Genomic DNA, 19,756 nt, shown 5'->3' on the forward strand with positions numbered 1-19,756 from the left:
CTGTAAGCTGAGGTGGTAGAGTTGCTCTCAGCAGCAGGCTTCAGCACTGTGTGGTGCCCAAGGTGTGGTGACATGATGTGAGCTGACAGCTGGCACCATGGGTAATAGGTCTAAAACTCCCATCATGTAGTCTGCTGAGGCCCCGTCCTGCCATTCTAACCCACCAGAAGTACGCACCTACTTGGCCATTACTTGTTTATTACTAAATCATAATTAAAAGCTACAGGAAGGTCAGAGTTATGATATAGCTTTGAGGTTTGGGGTGTGTGAAATTTACGTGTCTGAAATGACTCAGAGATCTTAGACTTGGAGATATATTTTTATTTAATTGCTTTAAGAAATAAATTCAGAGATCTGAAAAATAAACAACCACAATGTAAACACAAACGTTTCTTGCATCAATTTCTTTATTTTTTTTCCATCAAAAGAAATGCACAGATCAGCAAAGCTATTACATACAAATGGCCATACAATAGCAATTCATTTTTTTCTGTTCTTGTTTGAAAGTCTTCAGGAAATTCTGTTGTGTCATGTATACACTGTGTATCTTGAACATTTGCAGTTACGCTGCATTCAGCAACAAAAGAAATCGTCCCAATGCTCTTCTTCCACGTTCAAATGAAAGTGTTCAGCCACAAACTACATATCTGGACAGCTACTTGTTACTGCTCCAGGAAAACTACTGTACTTACATACAATAAAGAAAAGAAACAAAAGTTTTGCATAGCTTCAATGTAATGTAGATACAGTACTGTAAGGCACTTCATGAAGAACTTTAGGCATTTTTAAAAATAAATCCTACACAATTAACCTTTTGTCACGTCATCCTACAGATTCCATCTCGATAGATAAATGTTACAACATCTGACGAAAAAAAATCTTTTCTTAAATCACATTTTTGCGCACCATGTATATCTACTATACTACACTGCTTTTCTTTTGGCATTAAGTCTCAAGTTCAACATTCATATATTGTGCATAATATGACTCACACATTGTCCCCATAACCCCACACAACCCAATATTTCTCAAAAAGACCAAAAGAAAACAAAAATTGTGCAATGATTTGGGGTTATGTGGAGTAAAAGGCAACACGCTGTCAAAAACGAGTCCCCCAAACCAAAAGAAAACCTAAATGTCTGGGCAAGTTATAGGTCATTTCCTCATAGACGGGTGCTGTACTGACAGTTACATCATTTTCATTTGCCTCTCCTCACACCAGTCCAAACCAGTGTGGGAGTGTGTGTCGTATTCCAGCAGTTGTAGGTGGGACTACATGCTCCAGCAGGCCACGTAGATAGAGGTAAGGAGGATGCATCTGCTCTACCCAAGCTGATCTTCGTACTGTTTGCGGAAGCAATCTCCAGCTGGGAAAAAGTCCCAGCAGCGCTCCTGATACATCTTCCACACGTAGGACTCCTGGACACAAGCCAACGTCAGAGTTTAGCTCGAAATCTTTAACTTGCCTAAAGTAAGGCTGAATGTTTTGAATTTAAATATCCAAAATTTAAACATTACATAATTACAGGTGTGTTAATGAGCTGAAATGGGTATACTTGGTATTAACATGCAGTTAATACCAAGTGAACGTATCAACAGAAAGATCATTAAAACAGTTTTGGTATTTAATGAGTATACTAGCTCTGTCCCAAAACCTAGGCCGCCTCATTTTAAGGCTGATTACGTCACAGCCAGGAGACGAAGGCCGTCCCAATTTGAAGGCTGCTCCAAACGCGGTCGACAAATGCGTCCTTCATTTCCCCAAATTTGAAGGATTGTACCCTACCCCAGAATTCATAGCGCGGCCCAGCCGATTCCAGTTTCCAACAATGGCGGCAGCTACTTAGTTTTAATATTACTCTGATTCCTCTTTCTGTAATCACAAAATAAACTTTTAACATATTCTCAGGCAAGAATGTAGCTGTGTAAATTTCAAATATCTGCTCGAATTATCAGGATATCACATATTTGCACAAGTGCTCCAATGTTTTCGGAGACGTCTGTTACCCTCCAGATCGATAGCTAGCCGGGGGTTCAAGGCTCACTGGAGCCGGCGAGAACAGCGGACTCCCGGCACATCGCTTTCAGATCCCCCGCGGTCTTTCACTACTCAGGTTAAACATGTTACTAAGTCACTCAGATAAATGAAAAATGTTATTGTTTGGCTTTTTTCAGTGTTTTATTTGCTCCTGAGTAAATCGGTTCAGCTGAGATTACAGCTAAATAAACATCAAACAGAAAACTGATTAACAGAAGTGTGAGATGGTCGAGAATTTACTCCAATGTCAAGTTATATATTAGCGAGTGAGGAGCAGACGGCTGAGTTTATTAAACTCGGTGTTTGGAGGATGCTGCCTATGAAATGGGACATAGCTACTGTCTTATCTAAGAGAGGCAAAACAGTTAGCTAGTAGATGAGCACCTACTTGAAATGTTATTAAGCAGTATTAATCTTAGCACTTTATCCACACAAATATGACCTAAAATTAAAATTGAATCTCTATGTGCTTAGTACAATGACCTTAATTAATATTATGTAAACCACAGAGTTTTAAACAACACTTTAATTCCACCACAATATGGGTAGATATGAAAAAACGAATAAACCAAAATAGGTGTTGAGAGTAAGAGGAGAAATATAGACTGGGTTAAGCTAATCAGGGTAAAATAGTCTTCTACCTGTCCAGTGTGCTCTGTCTCATCCTTGTTGATGAGGTACATCAGGAAAAACCTTTATAAGAAAAACGAGAACAAAGAAAAAAATATTAAAGGGGAATCGCAGTCTTGTATCTAAGCCCATGACCACAGCTGAAGCACAGAGCAGGGACATGAGAAGCTTTTCTGTGACACATTTGATTTTTGCAACACTAATCACGTAAATGTCAAACTCTCCGTGACTGGGTGTCACAGTTCCCGATGCTAGTGTCTAAGTAAAGTTACACCACCTCGTCTCTATCGCAGAATCACCTGTTGTTCTCCAAATCGAGCGTAAATGGCAATGAGCCGCTGTATCTCTATGGGCATCGCAGCATGCCAAATCATAATGAATACTGAATGAGAGCGTGCTATCACAAACCTATTTTCCAATAAAGTTCATGGCATTAAATAGTAATGAAGCAAAATAATGAGGTCGCTCTGATATCCTCCGGCCAGCTGACTGTGAGAGCAAATGGACTGAGACTTTCTATTGTTACTGGTATTATTCAGAAACACCGACTAAGCGGTGCGTGTGAGGGAAACACAGGCAGGATACCTGAAGGGATCTAGTGTTCTGGATCAATGCTGCTACTAGTGACTTTGGTGTTTATGCTGCAGTAACGTGCTAAAGCCATCAATCATGTGGTTAAATTACAGAAAAGCGTTGACACGAATGGTAAAAGATTACTGCAATGATTACAAAACAAAAAAACCATTAAAAACACTACTGATCAAAAGGATACTCACAGATAGTTGGCCAAATTGTGCTCTTGTAAGGTGTGGGTCTCAAAGCCGTGCGGGGTTGTGTCGAAGTAATCGTTCCCGATCCCACAGATGAAACATTTGGTCTGAGGACAGAAAATGAAAATTAGAAGGCACGCTTCCTTCTTCTTTTTCTGTGCTTCATTGATGAACTACAGTAAACAAGAGTTTGCCTAAAGCAACACCAGATTGGACATATTTTACAATATTAAGGTCAAGTTACTCATCACGCTCAGTCCCACTCAGCCTATGAACAACAGAGTCTGAGAAAATAACACAGTTATTTATTATTGACAGTTTCATTAAGGGTTATCTGCCCTCTCTTAGGCGACAAGGTTATGCATCAACAAGTATGCTTCCAAAATTCGGCTTAATATTTATATTCCCACGTGCACGTTGATCTTCACTTGCCTGTCACAGTGACTGTTTAAATACTCAAGAGAGATGGGGAGCTCACAAAAATGTGTCACATCTCTGAAACTCAACACGTGATCAAATAGGGGGGTTAGGGGGTACAATTTCCATAAAGTAACCCAGACAAAGTAAAATGTTAATGAAAAAAAAGAAACAAGTACACGAGACGAGACACAAGAGTCCACTAATAAGGCCGTAGTCTCCAGAAGATCTACATTAAATCTATTCGTACATGAAAGGTGGACGTGAGCGCGATTATGCCGTCTAATGGTTAGGGAGGTGCTGTTATGAAGGGTCGAGCTGAGTGTTCAACTGTCTCGCTATTTCAAAGCCACTTACCAGATATGAGGTTGGCCCATCATAAACTATACCCGGTTTCAGATGGTAAAGAGTGTAATCATTTGCAAAAATGAACATCATGTTGTTTTCAGCAGCCTGTGAAACAAACAGTTGCTCACCAAGAGAGTATTAACTGAGGTCATAGAACAAGAGAGCCGAGCGCTGTTACTGTGGAGTCTCATCCAGTCTTCTTTTTTAACAGTTGCCCCCTGATGGCCCTTAAGCCTGTAGCGAGACATGCATAAATATTTCTTCGAGTGATGGATATTACCTGTCGCTACATCGAATGAAGATAAACTTTATTGCTGCCCTTCTGTGATAAATATGAGTTCTCATGTTATTTGTCCTGGACTGTACAGAGCCACAAAACTGTGGAATGATGTGACACGTTTGTTTCGAGCTTGCATGCCCCTCAGGAAGCATCGATAGAACTTCAGGCACTATGCTTCCTGCTTCACCGCTTCTGCTGCTGTTGATTGGCTGCACCAGCTGCTCTGTAACAGTAGCCTTGGCCCTGACGTTACTAGGCAACAGACAGTTCACCTCCTAAAGAAGTTTCTGAAGAACCATGTGACTGAAGATGTAAAGGGATGCTGGGGAACAGAGGACCTGGAGGACAACAATGTGATGCACGGGTTTCCCTCCACTTTTCTATCCCCTGACCCTCAGACTCCAGATCCATAAAAAAGAGACCTTCAAAGAGGACAAAGAAGGTTTCTTCAAGTTTAGAAGGAAGAGGCAGGAGACGGAGAACCAGGAAAATGTAGAATTTGCACTCCAAACACAGCAGGAAGGCAACAATCAGCCAACAGAAGAGCAGCAGAAACAGAGACGAGAGCTGACAGTGGGATGAGCAGGAGATCTGGAAGGACATCACGCTGACCCACCATCAGAGGATTCTGGATGTTCCGTCTCTTGAAGAGGTTTTAGACCATCGTTACGTGGATCCACAGAACATCATCCACAACATGACCAAAGTCAACAAACACAGAGTGGCCACACTGGACGACTTCTACAATGGCTTCACTTCACAGACCTATAAGCTAAGTCCATCTTTTATATACGGCCTATGATTTACACTCCTGCCACTTCCTTCAGTGCTGCAAGTTATGATGATCTGGCCTCTCACCTCCATGTCCTCTTTGACCTGCTCCTGTTGGTCTCTTAACTCTCCAAAGGCATCAATGATCAAACCTGCAACCATAAAGGAACTGCTGTGAGCATGACATACATGCCCTAAGCATAAAGACTGTAATATTTAAATGGATATATGTTGTGGGTTCGTCTAATTACTGATAAATAAGGTTGAAATTGGGATTTTTTTTATGTACCCTGGATGATGGCCAAGAGGATGACAATAACAAAGAAGAAGAACGTGATGTCGAACAGGATGCGGTAGAGCTCATAGGGGTCACCAGCTGGGTCCTCGATCTCATCCCCTATCCCACCTCCTGCTCTTACCCCAACATACATGTGGAATAGGTAGCACTGCGGGAACACAGGTGGAGGTCTAATTGAAATCTGAGGCTGAGCATTAAGTCGTGGCTTATTTTAAGCAGCGAGCCCAAATCTGTTCCTTAAAAAAGAAAGCGTAACTCCAGTTTACCGTCATCATGTCGTCGCACTTCATGTCCGGCTCATCCTCATCCTCACTCTTGTTGTAAAACTTCCTGAAGAAGTTGAAGGCCACCACAGTGTAGAGATAGACCACAACAGCTAGCAGGCCCACTGTCAGCACCAGCTGCAGAGACACATGAAATCTGCATTCACAGACTCGCTCTTTTTTTGCTATTTATGTATTTCTTTTAGACACACAATGGACGCAGCAGGGGCAGAGCTGCTGGCTTCCTTTTGTTTTCTATAAAAGAATTGCAACAAAATTAGATCAGCAAGAGAGGAGTGAGTAGAGAGAAGGGGAAAAGTTCAAACGCGTGGAAACGAAGAGAAAGTTTAGTGCTCACATGAGTTATTTATTTATAGTAAATACAAAAAAGAGTCTATTATTTCACATATAATAAAAAATGGATTCAGCCGGTTGTAAACCTGAAAGGCAACAACGCCGCAAAGCGCATTTAGATTGATAGCGTGACTGATCCGCCCACAGACGGCTGAGTCTGGGAGATGTCGCTGATTCCTTGTGGCCTTGCCATTTTGGTGCATTTCCACCCTTGGAGACTGAGGTGACATTAAATTCTGATTTGTCCCTCTGGTCAGTTAACATGGGAATTATTGGAAGAACTGGCAATCCAAAGTGGGATTTAAATTAAGCCATGTGAGCCATTTGAACTCAAATGTCAAAGGATGCTGAGAACATTCCAATTATCTCACACGACACATACAGGATCTGCTGGATGACACATTTGTGATTCATGTCACCTGCATATTAGCTGCCAACAAGCGAGATCATTTTTCTCAGAACCTGATGAACCAAATTAGACCTAAATGGTCAATTAGATCAGTTAAATGACAAGAGAAGCTGCCTAATAAAAAGATCATATTTGTTAATATGTTGGCTTTAACCTATTATAAAACCAAGCCTGGGGCTTTTAGCGCTTAAAGTAGCTTTTTAAGGACATAAATACATAATATTAAAATAACTGTGCTAACATTTAAAGCAACATTAAAATGATTTCAACTGAAATCCGTTTTGGGCGTGCAGAAAGCAGAATTTAGCACATTTTGAATGGCATACTTCAAATGCCATCACTGCAAGCTGTGATCAAAAATGTGTTTCACCACCAGCTCTGCAGTGACCCCTGCTGTTCAATAGAAGAGCTGTATGCGTTTCCTCCTCACCTGCTTGCCATTGTGCGTGACAGATGAAAGGATGGTGCGGAGAGTCTTGAAGCCCATGGCAATGTCCAGCAGATGGGCGGCAAAGAAGAAGTTGTTGTAGTGACCCAGGATGGACATGGTGGTGTACCAAACTAGATACAAGAATGACTGGTGGAGAAACAAAATGGATCAGAAGCCGTTCGCCCTGCTATAAAATCCTCCATCAACCTCCTCAGCTGTCAAATAATGTAAACCACCATCAATAAAACTACAAAACAAAGCAATTAATCATCCAAACTTATTTTTAAACTTACATTATCTGTAAACACAACCCCCATTTTCCAGACATGGTACTTTGTATCGATTGAGCTCAACCTGGCAACAGAGAAAAGTTGATATGAAGGGCTCGTATTTTCTGTTTGACCTCTATTTTTACTCCAAGCAGCCCTGGGCTGTCTGCTTTTTATCAGCCCAATCTCTCACCATGACACCAGTGAAGCCTCCTTGGCAACGGTTTCCTCTGTAGGGTTGAAATCCAGGGCACTCTTGTCCAACCCCAGCAGCTCTGCTATCCTCTCTGCTCCGTAAAGGTCTCCATACTTTTTTATCACCTACAAACAGAAGCCGCGCGGAAATATATAAGAGACACGGCAGCTGACATTTAGTAAGTGTAAGCAGATTCCATTTATAGCTTGTGTGCACAGCAGATTAAACTTAAATTACATGAGCTACTTACTTTGCGCTTGACAAATTTATCCCAGTAGTTGTTGGGAAAGGAGCTGATAAAAAAACAAAAACAGAATTAAACCTCTGTTTGCACAAGATTATGATTCGTCGTTTGATAAAAGGCAGACTCACGGAGTGTTGATGACCAGTCTGTCCCACTGTCCTTTAATGTCGTCATCAGACGGCTGCTCGGTGATGTAGAGGCCTGCAAACTCCAACTTCCTTGCTATCTCCTTCTCCCGCTTGAACACTACCAAAGGCACCTTGAACACACGAGAAATCGGGCTGCATCACTGAGACAGTGTGTGTGTGTGTGTGTGTGCGCACGTGAGTGCATGGGTTAACAACGAACAAGTGTACTGAAATATAAAATGTACATATACCCAAACAAGATATTTGAAGTTACTTGATTTTTTTAATGCTCCACATGTGTGCGGTTTTATTTTTGCACCTACTTAACAAATTCATTAGACCACCTTAAAAAGCTGTGCATACCTTCAGGTAGTAGTATCCCACTACACACAGGAAAGATATGATGGTGTGTAGTATTGCCAGACAGCGAAGTGTTGGTGCCATGTAACCTGTGCTCTCCTGCAAGACGAAATACTCAAGCGCTCCCTCGTCTTCCTCCTCCCCAGCTCTGCCTCGACCCTTCCAGGGGTCTTCATCATCCGAGTAATCACCGGTCACCTAAAAGGTGACGACACCAAATTTGACACCCAGCTTACAAAAAAGCGGGACCCTAAGGTGAGTATATAAAGTGGTAGTTTAGCTCCAAACTTACTTTGTAGAAGAGAAGAATAAAGTTGATAGCAAAGGCAACAAAAAGTGCCAAGAAGCGGAGATTGTAGAAATTTCTTGCCAGGTAGTTCTGTGAAAAAGTAATCGTGATCATCATCTTTGTTTTTATGTCTAACAAGTTGTATTTGTGCTTAATGTAACAGTTGTGATCTTAAAACTGCAGTGAGGAAAACATCTGACCAGCATCTTAGTCTGGTAGACTTCCAAGCCGGCGAAGAAGCTCGCCATGAAAGCCTCCGGTGCCTCTTTCTTCAAGCCGAGCCTTTTCTTCGGGGCTTTCTTCTCCTCCACTGACAGCTCTGGAGGAGCTTCGTCTCTAGTCTTGTCGTGGTCCTTCTTCTCACCATCTTCTGAACTGCAAGCATAAATTATACATTAGAGACAGAATAGCAAATTGTGTTCATAGACACAGATGTATACTTAATATGGAGAAAATGTGGATACTAAGCAAAGGGACAAGCACAGGAGTAAGCATGGATACGAAAACTGTTATTTATGTGAAACTAATCTAACACAATCCTCAAATAAACATATGCAAGTGTAATGTAGGTAACAATGAACAACACTCACTCTCCCTTCTCTGTATCAGATCTGTAGTCTCCGTTCACAGCCCTCGTCTTTGCAGCCATCTGGAATCAGCAGATTACTTTAACATTCAGGTTCTACTAATAAGGGTGTGTTCTTCTTCTATTTTCTGAACAAAATCACTAACCTGTGCCTTCTTCTGCTTGACTGCACTGGCTATTGACGGGGCATCTCCCACCACCACCTCAGACACATCCCCCAAACCTGGCTCGGCCCCGTGCTTGCCCTCCTTCTTCGGCTGTATGTTGAGTAGCTCAGCCATCAGATCTGCCTCTGCTGCTTCCCCTTGAGCCATCTGACCCAACTCAGCCAACGCTGACGCTTCGCTTGCCTCCATCTTTTCTGTTTCTAACACGTCTCCATGGATCCCGAACTGAGTGGGGTCAGGCATGTTTCCCAAAATATCTGTAACCTTCATGTTCTTAGCCCCTTCAACGAGGCCACCTCCAAACATCGTGGTCCACAAGATGTGGAAGAATCCCCAAATTAGGCTGTAAACAAAGTGAAAGAGGCCTGTGATGATCATCCAAAAGAAGGAGAAGAAGCCCCGCACCATCTCCTTCACACTCATCTTCCTGAATTTCCTGAATTGCCGCCGCATGCTTTTAAGAGTAAGCAGCTGGCGGAAGTGACACAAGCTCTTTTTCATGGAGATGCATGCGATTGTAAATGCCGAGGAAGACTCCATCATCGCGCTCTCCTCGTCTTCCTCTTCCTGGTTCTCCATCATGGTCTGGATGTCATCCTCTTCTTCCTCCGGGCGCTCAACGGGGTCTGGCTCTGAAATCTGAGAGGCCAGCTGCATCTCGAAGATCGTGTCCTCGCAGAAATTTACAAACAGCTCCATCTTCTCGCTCTCTCCGCCCTCGTTGACCACGTCAAAGATGAACTGCCGCTTCGACTCTTTCACCTGAGGCTTCTCCCATTGCGTGCGACTCGACTCGCTGATCTCGAAGTACACTCTCTCGATGCGCTTGGCTCCGCCCATGATCTCAATGCGGCCCAAGTAAGGCTCGAAGTAGCTGAGGACGCTTTCGGCCAGGTCCAGGAAAGTTGAGAGGCGGGCATCGTGAGGCATGTGCTCTGAAAGATTGGTTAGCAACACGGCGACGTTAAAGCCGATGTCTTTTGCCGGTTCGTGAAACCTCTCCACAAACTGCTCGTAGTTGAACATGTCGTTCTCGTCAGCCTCGGCGCAGGAGAGAAGAAACTCAATCTCAGACTGAGAATACTGCTTCTGGTTCTCCATGGACTTCTGGAAATCCTTCTTTGAGATGACGCCTTTGCTCTCGGGGTCGTACTCCTTGAAACTGTCCGAAGTAGTCAAGTCCTTCAACTTGAGGAACATGTCGAAAAATTTCAGGATCATCTCCACGTTACTGGAAGATTCCACCAAGGTGTCCACCATCTGTTTGCCGATAGTTCCATTCACAACATTACCTGTGAGACAATAAAGCGGTAAATTTTATCAGTAAACTCATTAAAAAAACACTTCCCCATGCAGATCAGACTAATCTGCTCTGCTACACATTTGATTATATCAGGCAAATAAATCCGATTTATGAAAGTACCAGCATACAAAGCTTATATAATGTTATTAAAAACAAAAAAACACCTTCAAGTAGCGAGAGCATCATGACGACCATGTCCTTCTGCAGGTCCAGCAGCTCCTTTAGTAATTCAATCTGACTGGAGTCCTGTTAGAAAAAAGACAGAAAGGGGAAACGCGGTGAGTCATAGTACAATATGTCACGCAGACCACTGATAGTCTAACTGTAAGGGTACAGCCAGGCTCTTTAATATCCCTGTGATGCAGAGAGAGTTGGAGAGATCAAGGCTTTAATATTGTAGGGACCTCAAATGGCCCCTGCTGTGGCTCAGAAGGTCCTTCTAGGTAACATCGATGCATCACAACCAGGGTTTATGTTATTTTGCTGTCTAGGAACAGATGGCGAGGTCAGGCTGACTCGTTTAAGGTCTCTATGGGCTTTGTATTCAATGTGCCATAAATCTGAAGCGTGCTTTGATGCACCTGTGCTCTTCTTCATCCTGGCTGCTGCTGTCAGACCCAGCCCCTTTGTGACGACCACGAGATAAGATTAGGTGGGTGGATTTCATCCCACTCCTGGCTTATTGGACATATCGATGATGGAGTCATATATCATGTAGCTGAGGTGAACAACATGTGTAATTGTACTGGAGTTGCTTCTGATTATCAATGAGCCTGGAGAGACCTCTAGTGGCAACGAATAAAACACCAGGGGCTGTTCACATTTTCACATCTGTACAAGCCGTTATTTCAAATCTTTACTTAAGTAACAACTATTAACTATAGCTAAGCAGGCATGTATTAAAACAAGCAGCCCATTTTCTTTTAAAAAACTGTCACTTGACTTAATGTAGTTGTACAAGCAGGTGGTTGACCTTATACATATGCTAGTTTATTTACACTGCCATCCCTTTGGTTCCTATTATTTTTAGATCTACATTTCTGTGCAAAAGTCTTGAGGTACGCTTCCTTTCATGATTTTTTTAGGGAAATGGGAAACAGGTACAGTAGTTTCCTGAAACATGACTGAAAAACATTAAGCATTAACATAAAAAAACCCCACTGAACATGGTTAGGTATAAGAACGCGACAGCAAATGAGTAAAAGAGAGATATTTTCAAAGACTACTCTAAGGAACAGCGGCTCAGTGGAAGCCAAATAGAAAGAAACAATACTTTGGCGTAGTACATACAAATACAGGCCATACCATAGTACTCAATATGCTGCTAAAATGGAGAAAAACAATCCTCTCAGTTAAAGATAAAAAGGCCATTACACCATATATTTTGTTAAGTGGAGTCAATTTAAGGCAAATCATTTATAATAGGATTAAATCTTAATCAGCAAAGTACCAACTTTCCAATGTCAAGCAGAAATCCTTCACAGTGAAAGTAAAGATGAGCAAAACACAAGTAAACAGTTTAGTCAACACAGAATGAAACAACTCAAGCAAGTGTTTAAGTTCGTTTGTTTAAGTTAAGGCACATCTGCGTCACTGCAGACAAACACATACCTGAGATAACTTCATCTGCATATTGGCAAAAACATGCAAGAAGCCCACCACAGCATCCCACAGCCTGCTGTGAGCCAGGCTCTGCTGATTCCCTATACACGGACCCTGGAGCACATAAAACAGAGACGAAAAGAGACGCTCAGACGATGACAAGCAGCCTTTCTCGTCACTAAAGCGCCGAAGGACCGTTAAGATATTGTAATGAACACTTTAAGCAGCTTTTACTGTGGACAGTTGTGATTATGTACCTGTATATACTCTGTTAAAGAGTTGAACACCTGTTTGGCCACTGCTAGTGCTCTGGAGAAGTTCCTCTGACCGGCCTCATCAATGACATCCTTGCCAGAGTAGTACCAGTAGAAATCACTAATAGATTCCTAAAAGAGAAAGCACTAAAATTAATAGCATATCTACTTTACTGACATTTAAAGCTCTGGATGTAACAATGTGATACCTGCAGTCTTAGTAGGTAGTCCACAGTACTAATGATTATGTTGACTGTAGTTGTGTTCCCTGTCTGCGTCCTTAGGAAGTTTTGAAAATCTAAAACAGAAGATAAAAAAAGATTAAACACCAATTTCCTGCAGATAGATACTATAGGAATTTATTTTCTGGTCATTTCTATGCAGCTTGAGGCAGCATGGCTTTAATATTGGCTTATGGGAAAGCATCCACCTACCATTGTTATGTCCCTCGCAGAGAAGCTGCAGAAACCTAAAAAGATCCTTAGTGAATTCATCATTCTGCAGTACCTTGGAACCTGAGGACGGGAAATAAGATTAGCTGTCCTCCTCAGTGACAGGAAGGTCAAGCACCCATCATTTTAATGTCTGCACAGGCATCAGAGCTTGTTGCACATCCTCATAAAGCTGCTGTTTAGTTGTCAGACGGCATCAAATTATGTGCACTATATTGACGGTTCGGAACACACACGCATACGAGGTATAGTGCATCATCTCACAATCAAAATAAGGCTTATAATAGGAACCAAACTGAGCCTTGTTGTTTAATACCAGCAAATCTTTGTTGTTTAGTACAAACAAAGCTTTGGGAGATTTATTGCTTAATACACGCTGGTTAGTATGATCAAAAAAGGGAAAAAAAGGAGGGGTGGGGTCCAAAAATAACAAGCATTAATTTTGCTTAAAAGAAGAAGTGGAAAGATCTGAGTCAGTTTGGGGCAGCTGACTGTAAACAATCTATCCAGATGTCAAAGGATGCATGCATGCGTTCCTCCAAGTCCAGATTAAAGAAGGTGGTTATATTGCATTCAGAATGAGGGAAGGGGGGGAAGTGGGGGAGGGCTGGTAGAGGATGAGCAGAGGGATGAGGGAGTTGAACTGGAGGCAATCAACATGTCAGCATTTCATAGAATGAGTAGAATCTAAACCGTGTATTTACCCCGCTCACTCACGTTGACTGCGACCGATGACATAAAAACATGATCAGAAGAAAACAAACAAACAAACAAAACAGAAGCAGACATAAGCAAAGGAGAAGACATTTAGAGTCAATCAGAAGAAGTAGGAACAGGAGAGTGATAGGGCTGTAGATATATCTTTACATACTCACACTGGATTGCGACACTGACATGCGGTACCAAGTCTTAAAAAGAGTACAGTCTGCTTATTGGGCAGGTGTTTAGTACCAAACTAGCAGTTACCATCACTTATGCCTGAGCTTATGAGGTGAAAATGAGCTGGGATATGTATGGTTAAAGCATATTTATATACTGTATGCAACCCATCGGTTTAAATAAAGACCTCTGATTATAAAAAGTGAGCTTTTATGCAAACTGAGTGTTCTTAAGTTGCAGACGAGGCTCAGACAGGACTTAGACATACAGTAGCACATGTTTGCCTGCATGATGATGTGACAACGTAACACAAAGGACCCACGTGATATGGAGATGTACAACAACAAACTAAAGAGCAGATGTTTTTTTCCAAGCTAACCTTGTGGCTGTCATTTTAAGAAAAACAGCAAAATGAGACTAAGTAGGACACTACACGTTACAATACCGGTTGTTTGCTAAGAAACATCGTCCACGATGGAGTGAGGAAGAAGATAAAGGTCAATCTGCTGCACAAATAAAGCTGCAAATTTGTACATTTCTGCACATTGCCAATTTGCAAATATGCCGTCTGTTGCTTTTCCTATTAAGGTGATTAAAAGTCTCCAAGAAAGGGGACGAGAAGGAATTGCAACACTAAAACTGTGTTTTAGTCACTTACTTGATCCCTCTTCAGTTACCATACCCAGACCTTCAGCTTTGTTTTGCCTTTCAAAAGCATTCAAGTCCAGGACGCTGCCCAAAGAGAAAAACGATTTAAGTAACCTGAATTTCTGGAAAATAAACCGATCGGCATAACTTTATGACCACTTGTATAATACTGTTTGACAGCCCCGACCCTTTGAGGCATGGACTCCTCTGGACCCCTGAAGTTGTGTTGTGGCATCGAACAACAAGATGTTAGCAACAGATCCTTTAAGTCCTGTAAAGTGCAAGGTGGGACCTCTATGGATTGGACTTGTTTGTCCATAACATCCCACAGATGCTGCATAGCAGTGAGGAGGTCAGAGGTGAAGTCCACACTTCAAACTCGTTGTTGTTCTCCTCAAACTATTCCTGAACCAATTTCCCATTATTATCCTGTGAAAGAGGCCACAGCCTTCAAGGAATATCATTTCAATGAGTGTATATGGTCTGAAACAATGCTTAGGTAGGTGGTGCATGTCAAAGTAACATCCACATGGATGGCAGGGCCTAAGGTTTCCCAGCAGAAATGATCCCAAAGGCTTAGCATCTTCACATAGTGCATCCTGATGTCAGGTGTTCCCCAGTTAATCACACGCATGCATCCGGCCCATCCACGTGTCCTGGTCATAGGAGCAAGCCACCTTCTTCCATTGCTTCATGGTCCATTTCTGACACTCACGTGTGCATTGTTGGCACTTTTCGCAGTTTGCATCCTGACTGGTCTGTAGCTATGCCAAAGCACAGGTAACAAACTGTGATGCTCTGTGTATTCTGACACCTTTATTTCAGAATTATCATGAACTTTTCTGGCAATTTGCTCTACAGTAGCTCATCCTGACCACACAAGCCAGCCATAGCCTCCCACATGCATCAGTGACCCTGTTGCTAGTTCACCACTGTTCCCTCCTTGTATCACTTTTGATAGATACTGACCACTGCAGACTGGGAACACCCCACAAGAGCTGCAGTTTTGGAGATTCTCATTTGTCAAAGCATCACAGTTTGGCCTTTATCAAACTTGCACAAATCCTTACACTCGCCCATTTTTCCTGCTAACACATCCTCTCAGGACAAAATCTTCTCTAATATATCTCCCCCATTAACAGGTACCATGATAAAGAGAATCAGTGTTATTCACGTCACCTGTCAGTGGTCATAATGTTATAGCTGACTGATAACAATTTACCGCTGTGGGAAAGTAAAGCAGAACGGTCAAAATGGATGTTAAAAAATGGCTAGTTCTGAGTCAGGAAAACTAGATAACTGTTTGAACTGCAACTGCAATAAAAAGCAAGTTTACTGTGTATTAATCACTCATCGCTCCAGTACCTGCATGACATCATGAGTCCGGACAAGCTTTTAAAGAAGCCAACATCTCTTTTTTCCTTGAGATAATCCAGCATTTTCTGCATGAAAGGAAAAGTACAGTCAGGCTAAAAGATGAAGCTGTTAGCTGCAGAGACTAGACGTGAAGAGTACCGTGTTACCTGTTGAACCAGGATGTTCCCTCCATTGAGAATGGAGATGCCCAGCTTGAGCGTGACAGTTACCGTAGCACCCAGTCGACCTGATGATCATAGATGACGTTGATCTAAATACATAGACTGCAGGAAGGCAGACAGCTCAGGCATTTGATTTCTTACCTTTGCTGGCGCTGATCATTTGAAGCACCATCTCCGCAGCCCCTCTGTCATGAAGTCTGGCCTGCTGATACAGCATCTTTTGCTTCTCCATTTCCTTTTCCTGTAGGACATTATGACATGCACCACTTCTGAATATGATTGAAAACAGAAAAAAAGTTTAATCTTGAACAACATTCCCTCAAATATTTAGAGCACCTCAAATGTTTTCTCTTTTCCTTCCTCTTCTTCGCCTTCAGCACAACTCTGGGAAGAAAAAAAAGACTATCAGAGCTGCATGTTTCTGCTAAGAAGCTGACAAGAGCAATTTAATGAGATTCAATGAGATACCTTTGCCATCATATCTGCATAGGCAATATACAAGGGATCCTCTTCCAGAGAACTAACAAAGAAGAGAGATAAATATCTCTTTATTGAACCTTGTATATTTCACATCTCTACTGTAAATCTGTACATAATAAGTGGCAGTGATCGCATTTATAGCCACTGCAGCAAATAAACCAGAGAAACACTGAAAAGCTGCTTCGGTTTTCTTCATAGTGTAAAATATGACGATGGTTTAGCTTATTGCTCTCTGTAGCAGCTGAGAAGCATGCCAAAACAATTATGTAGCACAGATGGAGCAACCTGTGTTAGTGCCAGCTGGCCAGGTGTGTGAGAGTATATTTACCTGCATTCAGTCAGAGCGTTATGGCTGAAATGCAGAATGAGCTGGTGAAGAGGGTCTGGCTGCTTTCTCACCTCCTCCTCCTCCTCTTCCTCCACTTTAGGCTGTATTTTCTGGACACAGCCACATGAGTCAGGCTAACGTTTAACCCAACAAATGTGTATCACAACACTATTTTACAAGTTCATGTCAAAGGGGACCTATTATGCTCATTCCCAGAGTCACATGATTAGCACAACATCCTATTATCTCTGGATCTTGGTGGATCCCTTCAGGTCATCGTCTTGCTGCCCCTGACAAACTAAAGGTTTGAACAGCAGGTGGGTGAGAGAAGAATTTGAAGCCTAAGCTTTTGGCTCACATGGATTACCTGCACATCTCCAGAGCTGATTATTTGAAACTTTGGCTACGTTTAATATGAGAAATCTCTATCTCATACATACATATGGTGGAAAAACATAATAGGTCCAACTGTTAACTCCTATGGGAGAAAAAGACATGCACAAAACATGCATGCAAATGCAAAAAACACACACACGCTGGTACAAGCGCACACAAACACACACACACGATTGATGGTGTTAAGCAGCGTTAAAGGTGAGTGGAGTTAAGCATGACTCTCCACAAGCCCAGTTTACCCTCATATTTAACCATTTTATGATTATTTTACTTACTGGAACAATTGTTTTTTTAAATGTTTTTATAAATACGTGCGTCTGATTGGCTGAACCTTGACATTCTTCATCTATTGCACTGTAACTTCATCAGTAATATAAAGATACAGTAAGACATCGATACGAATATGCTAAGAAGAAAGTTTATAGTTTAAATCTTTACAAATTCAAAAAGTTTCTTTTTTAATAAACAAACACAGCCTAGTTTGTTCCAATACGCCGCATGTAATATATCGCATGTCTAACAGTAAGCTGCTGTCCTGATTGTGGAGCTTAATGGAAATGAAAGTCCAGGAAAGAATCTGAACTTTCATCAACTTTAAATGGAAGTCAAAGCATCCTGACAGGATGCTTTCTTGCCTCTGCTTGGATGGGCCACAGTGATCAAACTACTTTGCTGGCTCTGACATCAGCAGTGATGTCATGCTTACCACAAATGGGCCTAGCTGTAAACCACTTTGCGGATGACTGAAGAGAGCGGTGTGAGCTACGCGCTGCTTCCCGCAGCACATGGGTGCCGACATAAGGGCACCGAAGGGACAGCACAAGTACTTACTGCAAGGTCCTGCACTAGTTTCTCTTCAAAAGAGTACTCTTCTGTTTCTATCCATATTCTCTGATAGGCCAGGAGGAAGAGGTTAATAGAGCGATGCCTAGGGAGGGGTAAGAATAGAGAAGCCTGGGTTAAAGATGAGCAGAGCAAAGGATGGAAGAAGTTGGAGAGAAGGATGGTAGAAGTCCCTTCAGGAGAGGTTAATATCAGTTAGTTTAGAGCACTGATCTAACAGGCCACCTGTGAGGAAATTTTTTTTTGTTGTTTTTTGTTTCCTTTTGTTTATTCCTGGCCTAAATCTGGAGATAATGTATTCCCACATTACATTCTTTTTCTTCTCACACAGGCAGAGTAAAAAATTTGAGGCCAGCTCAAGTTTGATTTGCCTCGAGTCAGACGCCATCACACAGCTACAAGTGTAGTGTTTGTAGCTTCCACTCCGAATGACTTGAAGCCAACTGCTTCTGTCTGTGAACACAGCAGCGTCTGGAGAGCCTGACCTAAGAGGTGTCGAAAGAGTAGCATCATTGTTCTCATCTGAGTCAGCCAAGAAATAAAAATGGCAAAAATTCAAACTACTTGAACCAATTCTTTACAATGTGGCTCGTTAAATTGTTGCACATACATGGACCAGTGGAAAAAGGAAAGCTAAAATGTGGCAGAAATCATGCCTCTGGGGGGAGGGGAGAGCGAGGGTTAGCAGGCCACATAGTAACAACATTAGATCAGCGCTACGTTACCGTCAGCATTGAGAGCAGACTGTCACGGTCTGCGCTCTCGTGCATAATCTCCAGCCAAATGTGCCGGTAGGAATTCAGGAAGTAATTGTTATTTTTGTGCCTAAGGGGACGACGTACAATAGAATGTGACACTGAGGAGAGAATAGAGACTGAACAGAGACACAATAGAGAAAAATGACATCTGAATGTGTCAAACTTTGGAAGAGCTGCCATCACACACTTCCCCCTAACCCAAATCTATTAATCTGAAGAAAAACAATCATTGCTCCCGCACTGCAAATACTAACTAGTAATTATTTGCTATGCTGCAGCATATTTCACTGTCAATAACTCTGAATAAATGAGTCATGCTGTCAGGCAGGCGGGTGGCATCGTCTGAGAACATATTGAGGACGGCCACCCTGAGGTTGGGCCTCGTAATTGTTTTCCTCCTGACTGTAGCACCCTGCCCGACTTCCTGTGATTGAGTTACAGAGCAGCAGGGCGTGAAATTGCTTGTGTCCCTTTTTTTAAAAAATGTTTTTATTTACTCTTTGATAACAGCTATAGGCGAGACATTTGTCCTACAAACCGAGGGGAGGCTACGCATTAACGCAGGGTCAGAGAGAGCGAGTCAGACAGAAGAAGGAGAAAGTGTGATGGCAGAGTGCGTGGATGCCCTTTCTGCAGCATTTTCCTATCTGTTACCGGTACCACGGAAAGGTCTGTGCTACCCTCTGCTGGAGGGTCACCTTGGTTTCATCATTACAAAGCTGCTTCAAATGTTTGGAGACCTGGAGACAACGATGGGAGGTTTAAACAATGTCGGCTTAACTGTTACGCCGCAGTCATACCTCGGCAGATTGTAAAGCGGAGCCATTCGGAAGCAGGCGACAACGGCGCGCTTCCTCTGCTTGGACAGCAACTTCTGCCATACACATTTTTTGGATCTCAGTGGTTGTTCCACCTAATGAGGGGAGAGAAACTGAGGGGTAAGATTTTTCTATAACGCACTCAAATGGCATTCTCTACCGAGCAAGCCAGAGGAAAACACACACACACACACACACACACACACACAC

The 19,756-nt window shown here is 42.4% G+C and overlaps 1 protein-coding gene across 7 annotated transcripts in view; it reads right to left on the reverse strand.

The window, feature by feature from the left end:
* Window positions 1-299: 299 nt before the first annotated feature.
* Window positions 300-19,756, reverse strand: part of LOC102312465 (ryanodine receptor 3) — a 128,671-nt gene continuing 109,214 nt past the window's right edge. For 5 of the 7 annotated variants that reach the window (XM_042218258.1, XM_042218253.1, XM_042218254.1 and 2 more), the window contains 31 exons: window positions 19,529-19,641; window positions 17,959-18,055; window positions 16,732-16,841; window positions 16,392-16,443; window positions 16,260-16,307; window positions 16,065-16,164; window positions 15,909-15,988; window positions 15,751-15,827; window positions 14,396-14,469; window positions 13,563-13,580; window positions 12,841-12,921; window positions 12,616-12,704; window positions 12,410-12,538; window positions 12,162-12,266; window positions 10,715-10,796; window positions 9,227-10,539; window positions 9,085-9,143; window positions 8,695-8,869; window positions 8,498-8,584; window positions 8,209-8,403; window positions 7,846-7,976; window positions 7,724-7,766; window positions 7,471-7,598; window positions 7,302-7,362; window positions 7,009-7,155; window positions 5,819-5,953; window positions 5,544-5,700; window positions 5,342-5,406; window positions 3,445-3,545; window positions 2,680-2,731; window positions 300-1,419 (listed from right to left, as the gene is read on the reverse strand). In XM_042218258.1, coding sequence (XP_042074192.1) covers window positions 1,324-1,419; window positions 2,680-2,731; window positions 3,445-3,545; window positions 5,342-5,406; window positions 5,544-5,700; window positions 5,819-5,953; window positions 7,009-7,155; window positions 7,302-7,362; window positions 7,471-7,598; window positions 7,724-7,766; window positions 7,846-7,976; window positions 8,209-8,403; window positions 8,498-8,584; window positions 8,695-8,869; window positions 9,085-9,143; window positions 9,227-10,539; window positions 10,715-10,796; window positions 12,162-12,266; window positions 12,410-12,538; window positions 12,616-12,704; window positions 12,841-12,921; window positions 13,563-13,580; window positions 14,396-14,469; window positions 15,751-15,827; window positions 15,909-15,988; window positions 16,065-16,164; window positions 16,260-16,307; window positions 16,392-16,443; window positions 16,732-16,841; window positions 17,959-18,055; window positions 19,529-19,641 — 4,200 coding nt within the window. In that variant the 3' untranslated portion in view covers window positions 300-1,323. The remainder of the gene's footprint in view (window positions 1,420-2,679; window positions 2,732-3,444; window positions 3,546-5,341; window positions 5,407-5,543; window positions 5,701-5,818; window positions 5,954-7,008; window positions 7,156-7,301; window positions 7,363-7,470; window positions 7,599-7,723; window positions 7,767-7,845; window positions 7,977-8,208; window positions 8,404-8,497; window positions 8,585-8,694; window positions 8,870-9,084; window positions 9,144-9,226; window positions 10,540-10,714; window positions 10,797-12,161; window positions 12,267-12,409; window positions 12,539-12,615; window positions 12,705-12,840; window positions 12,922-13,562; window positions 13,581-14,395; window positions 14,470-15,750; window positions 15,828-15,908; window positions 15,989-16,064; window positions 16,165-16,259; window positions 16,308-16,391; window positions 16,444-16,731; window positions 16,842-17,958; window positions 18,056-19,528; window positions 19,642-19,756) is intronic. The other 2 variants (XM_005916902.3, XM_042218257.1) reach the window with 2 other exon arrangements.

This window comes from Haplochromis burtoni, unplaced genomic scaffold, assembly GCF_018398535.1.
Source record: "Haplochromis burtoni strain Fernald_Lab_line unplaced genomic scaffold, NCSU_Asbu1 Contig_16, whole genome shotgun sequence".
NCBI lineage: Eukaryota > Metazoa > Chordata > Actinopteri > Cichliformes > Cichlidae > Haplochromis > Haplochromis burtoni.